Source organism: Opisthorchis viverrini, assembly GCF_000715545.1.
Source record: "Opisthorchis viverrini unplaced genomic scaffold opera_v5_56, whole genome shotgun sequence".
NCBI lineage: Eukaryota > Metazoa > Platyhelminthes > Trematoda > Opisthorchiida > Opisthorchiidae > Opisthorchis > Opisthorchis viverrini.
In genome coordinates, this window is record NW_008751713.1 from 1907359 (window position 1) to 1917178 (window position 9820).

Below are 9820 nucleotides of genomic sequence, written 5' to 3' on the forward strand. Positions count from 1 at the left end.
CGTGCTTTGTCATAAAAGGCTTCCCTGCACGTGTCAGTCAGGGCAGTGAATGGCCATAACAAGCGTTTCGGGTGTCTTGCGATCTATTTTGTGTTACTCAAGTTGTACACTAGTTTTATACGGTTCTAGGACAGGTCACTGCCACATCTTCGTTTTTAAAGTGCCTTCATCCCCTTGAGTGGAATAACCATTATGTGCTGGACTTCATCTGCCTTAGCCTTTATCTTCTTTGCATTTCTAGGTGTGTAAATTTTTACGATTTGAGAAGGTTCCAGAGTAGACTGTGTTATTTAGGACGAGGTATGCAACGGGCCCTGCAGAGCATTGTTGCGTGTATTTTTAGTTCTGCAGGCATACGCATGCCTGCAGTTCTGTGATATAATGTAGAACGTCGTTTTACATCCCCTTACTATCCTCACAGTGGATCTCTTTTCAGATTATCCTTGCCACAACTTCTCATCGATTTCGCGTACCTTCGCTCCATATAAGTTCTCATAGAAGCTCCACTGAGGACACTACCCCGGAATAATGGCGGCTGGTTTATTTTGTGGCGACAAGAAAGGGTTACCAGATTTACTGAACTGCAATATGCATTTGCTGTACCCGACAGAATACTCTTAATGCATCTGTGTACTTCAAGCGTCAGTCTTCCATCATAGCTATCTTCGTAGTCGTACGTAGGTCAAATACGAGCTGACCAGGGCACATTGGCATGGTTTTCACCCAAAAGTGATCATAGTAGTTTATTGTAACAACGTCAAACCACATACTGCTAGATACTGGAATCGATTGATCCTTCTTTTTCGAATACACATCCGGCTTCCAATGTAACTGGGGTTTTGAGGTCAGTTTGCTGGCTTACTCCAATAACTAAGTTGCATCTTACTCAACTACTCACAAATGGCAAGTCTCGTGCTTTCTTACCTAACGGTTTTATGAAGTGTGTTTCTGAATTGATGGTTGTGAGAAGTCAGAAAAAAGCTCGTTATGACTGTGTTGTGTACTGAGAGCTTTCAAGATAGCGGTCTGTCCCAAGTTTTTTGTTTCTCCTGGTGGTTCGAGTGCTCACATGACTCCTCATTCTTGTCCATACAAGTAGACCGTTCAGCAGTGTCTGACGGTTAAACGCAAGCGCAAACCACGGGTGTCGCTGGGTATCTGGGCTACACGAATGTTGAGCCCAAGGTATGGGTCATGCTGAAAGCGCAAGAATTTCTAATCCATTAGTCAAGTGTGTGAATGGATGTGCAATTCAAACGCACGTGTGCTCCGTGAGTCAGCGTCTTTTCAGCTAGCTGAAGGCTCTTCTAACAACAAGGTGCTCGCTTGATCTGGTCCCGTTCAATGACGTCTGTGTTTGTGTTGGCGCGATGTGTATTTGGGTTCCCAATCCAGATTATGTAAATCATCGTGCCTTCTTCAACATTTCATACGAATATTATTTGTGTATCTGGGTAACATCAACATCTGGTCGAATTTGGAAGTCACACGAGGAGCCGACGGGCAGTACCGATGAACGCAAACTCTCACCAGATAGAGGTATGGCGAATCAGTATGGACCTCAAGCGCATGATGCAATGCGGTTAGCATTCGAAGTGGCCTATTTGATGGACCACTCCCGATAACCCATAGGTCGGGTTCCACCCATGGCCTGTGTCTTGTTTGGTTTGTGCATACCCGGTTTCTATTCAAGATTGTCTAACTCCGTGTATATTCTTAACAGATGCATTATTGTTGACGGTCCATCTTTTTGAGTAACTGCACTTCCAGTATCTGCCATTCTTTCTCACTTTCTCCATGAACCGACAGATATAAAGGTGTATTGACCGGAAGTTCACAATGTGTCCAAAACTTTCTGACAGGATTTTGTGCCCGAAGTTTTGTTGCGGTTGCACTCTCTCCACTTCTTGTGGCCAAGACTCAAATTGAATCTGGACGTTTTGTGGATAGATCCTTATGGGGAACACTTTGCCGAGTTCATCGCAGTACTAGCTGGCGCGGTAATATTTACTGTATCACCTTTTCGTTTATTTCCTGCACGTCGTTACTCATATGTGGATTGACTTTTTTAGCCGTTTTGATTCAGTGTTATCTAAGTTCAAAGTAGGGAAATGAAGATGGCAGTCTTGTTGGCTGTTCGGTTTACTTATTTTATCAGCACACTGATTGACGGCAACCTCACTGAATGTATCGCTTTCGAATACCGTTCAGTACGCATTGAAAGTTCACAATCTGTTACGGGAGTACTTTTCTCTGTAGCAAGGTGTCCCAGGTCCTGGAGTACTCTTTTGACTCTCCGGCTGAACCTTAATGTTCGTGTGAGGATGCAGCAAAAACACGTTCTTTTGACTCCCTGTGTCAACCGAACTGAGTGCCACATGCCGTCCTCATATGAACGTTTCCCTCTGTGTTACAGGCCTGTATAGTGGCGTGTGTGCTACAATCGCACGTGATGGTCCCTATTCTGGACTATACTTCATGACGTATTCGTACGTGAAGGGAACACTGCTTCCCAAGTCAAATGACGACGGTAAGCATCGCGTGGTAATGAATTGTGTTGAAGACCATGGTGGTCGACCATTCGGATGCACTGGACCTTGTCCTCCGGTCAAAGTTGGCACCATTGATGTAATCTTTCACGTACCTCACTCTATCGCTGTGTGTACCTCTTCTTTCACACATATGCCAGGCTTCTTTGAGAACTACCGTTTCTTTTGGATCGGTTTTATAGAAATGCACGCCGAATTCCTCACAAAGAACAAACCGTACACGTGTATGATGGACCCTGAGACAACACAATCCTAGGAGCGGTATCATATGCTACACATTTTGACGAAGACTTGAGAGCCTGAAGTAAAGTTGGAGAATATTTTGAAAAAAAATCTTGCCGGACTACACACAACTTCAACTGTAGGACTTAGAGACTTCTCCATTTTACATGAGAACGCAGACCAGATGAATCCGAATTGAGCGCCTACTGTCTTACTAATTCACAAGTAAATTCTGTTAGAAGCGTTCGTAGTTCTATGGCTTGCGACGTTTGTGGCGAGCGTACACCACGAATTCACTACCCGTGGACGTTTTCACAAGACTTTAACTACAGTAACTCTGGGTCCGTCCTGTGCGCATGGGCGTATGAAGTTATGACTTTATACTCGTGTTTCGAAGGCAAAGTGAAGTGAAACTCAGGGGAAGCAAATTTTGAACAAATTTCGCCTGTAAAGGACGTGGACACTGAACGCTTTTGTATAAAATATATACCTTGAACATATCGGTGCATTGTTGTGTTTGATTTCTTGATTATTGGTTTTGAGATTGGACTGGGGTTATGGAGCCCATCGTAAGTTGATCCAACAAGGTTTGTTTGCGGGGAATTTCTTCGTGGGCGAGTATTACTTTGCCGTTGCCCAGGTTGAAGTAAGGAGTCCCTACCTTGAGTATCGTGGTTGAACAATGTCCTCTAACTGGACATCCCTGCTCCAGCTAGCAAGCTTGTCTTCTGTTATGTGAATACATCGAACAGGTTGGACAGCAGACTGAAATGCTCTCTCCATATCCAGTAATCGAGTCTCATTTGTTTTCCACTAGTTCCACTACCTTCGTAAACGTGTCTTCGTTTAGAAGCCTCTTTCTCGTGTTTTAGGAAAGCCATCTTGGGCGTAGCCTGTCTAAGACATCTTTCGACATAATGCCATTGACGATGTTTGTTGATGTACATTTCCGACCTAGCGATAATGGCGAATTGATTTATCTTCGCAGTGACTGTATCACCTCCACGGAGTGACCGTTTTGAATTATCACTCCAGTTTCTTCCGTGCCTCTTCAGCTCTACCTTTACCACTTCTTGGTTGTTGTGCGGGTATTTCCGCATTTGTGGCCACCGGTATGACACAACCAGCGGACGTTCTACGAGCCCAGCGTCAGCTCATGCCCATCCCGGATAATGGACCCACCCAGTCCAAGGCAGTTTACCGAGTGCCATCCTGGTCTCAAGTTTTTCGGAACGTATGCGAAGTGGATGGTTTGACGGGTTTTTGGCGAGGTTTCACCCTGCGACTGATGCGTCGAGCAGGTCTGGCGATAGTGAGCTGGTGCCTTTACGAGCGCATGTCTTCATGACCCTCTCATTTTATTATCCTGTGATCCTGATCCTCCTTATTTTCACTTTTAGCATTCTTCTGTGCATTTCGTACAGTCTTCTTCATATTTTTGTACCCATATGGAAGCCTGTGACAATATATCATACTTTTTGAAGTGGGTCACTACCATCAGACCCCCTGATCGACCAGATGTTTGAAATTAGGGATTTTCGCCGCTATTGGCCCGCCATTTTATGGCACGGATTTGAGGCTGGAACGCCGAACTATGCAAAAATAGTTGAACTGGACGGCCTGAAAAACAGTGGTGCACACAACTAACTAGATTGTGCACCTTTGAAAAGCCTGATTATTAATACAGTTATCAAATTGTCCAACGGGTGTATTTATTGGATGCACACAAGGATGTATGTACACTTAGTGCGTAGCCTTGCAAGTGTCAGAAGCCAGTTGCCCCAGATGTGATCAATAGATCTAATCACTTTTCTCTTGTGTGGAGTTAGCATTACTGTTTAGGTTCTGTAACTTTTCGCCGGTATGTTGAGTGGGTCCACTCCCACACCCAGCTACTTTTCCATGTGCTTGTGTTTAGTTCAGTTGCTCTATGAACACTGTTGTACAGAAGAATTTTCCTTGCCTCTATTTCTCGTTCCCCGAACTACAGTCATGAAAGCTAAGAACGGTGACTTTCCGGCAGAGTGTCCTGACCCTCATTCTGAGCTTCCTCACAGTATTCGTGCTCAGGGGCTGGACAGATTGAACTCTCCGTTTTACGCCATCTGTTTATCAGCTTAACAAATTGGCTGGAATTCGTCTCCATTATTATGGTTATCACAAGTGTAATTACCTAACGGTGGGAATAGAAGTGCGATAGCCTCGTTTGGTTATGCCGGCCTAATGTCTCACAAAGCTTCTACACGCTTACTTTATGGCCCCCATTGGCCTGTAGCGTCCCTATGGAGCATCCCGGTCCGTATACGCATGCTTGAGAAATTACCAACCCAAAGGTCACTCATGTTGTCATCGTCATCATTTGCGTAGTCCTTGTAGAGTAACCGTCTACTGTATTCGGAGAAGCACATATTATTAACTGCACAAATCAGTTCTGACTCTTAGGTTCGGCGAGCAGGTAGTGCGGCTTCTTTAAGGTAGGGACGAACCATAGAGTGCAAATTTTTCGATTGATAACCTTAAACTGCCTGCAAGACCTAATGAACTGCATTAACATGGGTCCATTTAACTGTTGATTGAACATGATCGTCGATTTCAGGGGATGTAAAAAATGTTGGGATATTTCTCATCACAACGAAGGACAAAGTATGGACGTAACACACTACTCGTAAGGTTACTGAAAGCTCTTCGACACCATAGGCGAATTGGTAGGCAAATGAGTGCATTTGTCGAAGGGAACTGCAGTTTAAGGCAGGCTCACTGACTGGCGCGTGATTTGGCTTTTAATAGAGCGTAATCTTACCTGCTTTATTTGATTGTGATACTGCGAAATAAGTGTGTACGCATTGTTTTGTGCTAGCTGGCATCGACTCAGGCGGTAGGCAGTAATACCAACGTGGCTACTGTCATTGCATAGCAACTTCAGATGTTTCACTCTGAGGGTATGGGGTGTATCGACCTCCACTTATCAAATCGCGTCACAACCAAGTCAAGGAAGTCTGTACGCTCCCATGCGGTGAATTTTCAGCTTATGTCGCAAGGGTGCTAAAAACCTGATAGACGTTAGCACGTTGGGGTAGAAAGTGTGATCAAACAGGAGGCCTAAGCCATAGGTGATTCATCTTTAAGCTACCGTCAGCGGTATATCAGACCAGATTGGTGGCATTCAGTACGGACAGACAACGATTTGAGTCTGTCCTAGAAGTAGAAATGGCCTCAAACAAGGCGGGGCTGAGTGGATAATAATTTCTCGGGTGAAAGGTTTGAGCTGGTGTCATTGCCTTTGCTGAACAGAGAGTTAGGAACAGATTTTGAAATTCCATCTCAAAGCACGCTTTGGTGACCTTGCAGTGAGTTGGAAATCATTCTCATGGAGTGTGCAGAGTGGACCAAGGAGACAGTGCATTCCAGCGTGGGAGGATACATGCGTTTGAGGTTTTTTTCGTACAGATAATATCCTCGACCTGATTAAGTAAATGCCTAGTCGATGGTTTTGATGATTATTTCGGTAAGGGAATGGGCTACCTAGGGTTTTTTTCGATAAAATAATCCCAATTACTTCAAGATGCTGGATTTTGGAGAGGGAAGCATCGTTGACAGTGTCGAGTAGTAATTACAGACGTTCCCTCCCAACGCTTATCCGGAACCATGGAAAAAATAGCGTCATCAAATGTGGGGACATTGAGGGATAGACACCGCCCGCGAGACTGCTTTGGAACTTTGTCCAAGCCCGTTTTTTAGGTGCGAGTGTGCTCCTTTAGTTGAGTCCGATGGGCATACTCGGTGAGTTAGGGGATCAGGAACGGACATACAGCTGACATAAAAGAAAAGACGAGGGAGGTGGTATAGGTCCTTGAAGCTCTCTAGTGTCAATTGGTGAGAGTCCTGAATCTTCGGTTGCCCGGTCAGCGAAGTAGTAATGGATTCAAGTAAGGTGATTCTGTTCATTTCGACACACAGGTAGGTACAAAAGTGCATCTCGGTCTAGGCTGTCAAACGTGTCTATACACCCCAAGATTAGGGATATATCAATCAAAATTGACCGAGTGGACCATATACGTAACAGCATCTAGCGTAGAGAGACTGGTAATAGGCCAATTGTCGTGAGTCGTTACCAAGCAGGATAGTTCAGATTCCACTCTTCTGAATGGTTCTAGGTGAGTACAGACGGACGCTGTTTGCCGGATTTTCGTGTTGTTATCGTTGTTATTCTGCAGCTATCAGCAGTTTTCTCGCCAGAGATATTGGTTGAATGAGAAGTTCACAGGTTCAATGTTAACGCCTGTGAATTCCATGAGCGGCGCCGCTGATGGAAGCTCGGGACTGCTAGCTTTACCAGACTTAAGTTATCCAGGATGTCTCTGAAATGCACCACCTGTTATACTGCTTATGTAATAGGTGCAAAATTTAGTGAACGATTTGTGGGCATCAGTAGATTCTCGGCGCAGCTTGTTATGGTAAGTGGTATGTCGTGAATGTTTGGGAACAGCGCCACATAGCTGGATCAGTGGATCCTGTATTTCACGCCTTTGTCTCTAAGTGGCATTTACACGTAGGGCGCTTGGTCCTGACTTTTATTTGTCCGATCGACTTGTTGACCCCTAGATGGACGTAGATCTTTCTCTTTCCACTTCTGAAGTGGAATAGAAAACCGATTGCGTATATAAACTGTCTCCGTAAAACAGCATAGGTCGACGCACACAAGAAGAGACATAGTCAAACGGTCACACTATGTGGAAAGTTCCCGATCATAGCTGACACGAATCAGTCACAGGTAACACCCCTCATTTCGTTGTTCTCTAGTGAATGTCTTTTTTCCCAGGTACTTGTGAAACAACCGTATCAATCCTTAAGAGAAACGGCCAGTATGCAAGGGTGGGGGCGAGATGGCTCAAGTGGTTAGAGCGCGAATTTTCTGACCGGAAGGTCCGTGGTTCGAACCCGACCTCTGGCTCTCGACTTCCCCTGTCTAGGGTTAAGCAACCTGGCAGTATATCAGCCCTCGTACTTCCGGTGGCGTGGCAGCTAGGCACCGAAAGGGCGCTACAGCTGGACGATTATACATTATACGATTGTATGCAAGGGTTAGAGGAGCCGAGTCGGTTGAGTCCACCTGTTGAAAGTGTGATGTCATTTTATATGAAAGTATAGCCCGCTTAGTTCGAGCACGAGCAACACTGACAAGACCGAGAGATTTAAGGAGGGCAGCTGAATATATCAAGGTCATCGGCAATCACACAAAGATGACAATCTCTGTTTTCCATCAACGCAGTGGAGTAAAAGTCTGAGAAGGGCGATAATTCTGGGGAGGAAGTATTTGATAAACTGTGTATACAAGATATTAATAATCAGGTTTTGTATTCCAGTGCCAGACAGTTGGTGGTTCTTGAAGAAAAACGACACTTCTTGTTTTATATGCGATACGACTTCACCAGCTCTGTCACGGTAGCTGATTAGACGATCCACTCGTCATAAGTTGTAACCACTCATCTGAATTACTCCGTTGTCCACATCATTGACAAAAGGACAGCCAATTGCGGAGGACCCGTCAACACTACATCAGTGTAATGGTTTGGAACACTGCTTTGTTGCCGTACGATGATTCATCGGCATTATATTTGACACTAGTAATGCACACCACTGCTTAACTGCGGTAAGTAAGGTGATTAAAATCTATTCAATCAATTTCTTCCACCCAAAACAAAGGGTTTTTATCATAAGTGTCCGGGCGTCTACACCAAGCACTAAGTTAAACGGTGCGGATAGAAACGGATAACAAACACGTTACTATGGTCGGTTGTGAAGTGAGGGGTGACCAATACAGTAGAGCGAATTAGGTAAGTTTTATCGGGCATTTCACCTTTTTTTCATTACCAGTATACTTCCACGTCCTAAGTTCAGGACGGGGATGACTCCCAGGTTGAATGGCGTGTCGTTTTTTGCTAAAACAGTGATGTACTGTCCTCTCCGGACGGCCACTGGCCCGTTAAGAACCTCAGTCGATAAGCTCTCCTAGATAGCTACTCCGACGGGGAACAGTCGTGACGCATATTGATGTGTATTTCCCAAGAAACCAATGCATTCATTGGTGCACACTTTTTTTCGATCTACACATGTTTCTCTGGAAAGGCTACAACTAGAAAAGATTACCTGCTCAGATTGTTCACTTTCAGTTGACACATTGGGGCCACTTATGATCTCCAGAACCCTCTTGAAGCAGGCCACTTCCGATCGGGTCTTTCCAGAGGAATACAGCTGTGATAATTATGTTCAAGACAGAGAAATCTCATGTGCTGAGGCTTTCGACCACTTTGGAAGCATGTATGTAAATCGTGTGGATACACGGTTTCATGACCCCTGTTGTGATCTGAATTGACGCCAAATCTCACGGGATCCTACTGGAGGTCTTAAATGTTTGATAATCTCTATGCTACTTCTATGCTGTCCGAGCGGATATTTCCTGGCCCTTTTTTCGGTTTCATGGGGTTATTATTAGCCAGCTCATTTTTCTCGTTCTTTGGTAATAACTGACAGGAAGCAAGCTTGTTTCTTTATTATCCCGTAGTCTCATGCTCTCCTCAGCCTGTGGTGAATTCTATACAGATCTTCCTCCACATTGCGACTCCAAGGAAACATGCAACTTTAGCCGTACTACGGACGAGCAGGCCGTCTTAATTATTGAACTGTACAGGCTGGCGGCCGCACTAGAGAGAGTCAGTTGCGACAGGTTCGCCGTTTTGCTGTGCATCAAATGTGAAAATTGGCTGAATTAACAAAACGTTAAGTAATAGTGTGTTTGCTTGACAAACCCCACAGGTTTTAGCAGGCCATATCAGTTTTCATTTATCCGAAACCTGTTGCTGAACTCTTTTAAGTCTTGTTTGTTCTAAGACATCGCACGGCAGAAAATCGAGCGGAGTACCATAGATTGATAAACATCAAGCTGGTTTCGTTTATTAGCTTGTTTCATAAGAAATAGTACGTGATTCATCATCAGCTAGGCGTCATCAAAAGACGCAGCGCGAGCATATAGGTTATCAACCACATGAGAC

The 9820-nt window shown here is 44.7% G+C and overlaps 1 protein-coding gene across 1 annotated transcript; it reads left to right on the top strand.

The window, feature by feature from the left end:
* Positions 1-1369: 1369 nt before the first annotated feature.
* T265_03831 (hypothetical protein) lies at positions 1370-4298 on the top strand (the record flags this gene model as incomplete). The annotated part of the gene is made up of 3 exons (XM_009168402.1): positions 1370-2000; positions 2417-2530; positions 3827-4298. The coding sequence occupies 2 exons, from the start codon at positions 2479-2481 to the stop codon at positions 4117-4119; spliced, it is 345 nt and encodes a 114-aa protein (XP_009166666.1).
* Between the last annotated feature and the right edge of the window lie 5522 nt (positions 4299-9820).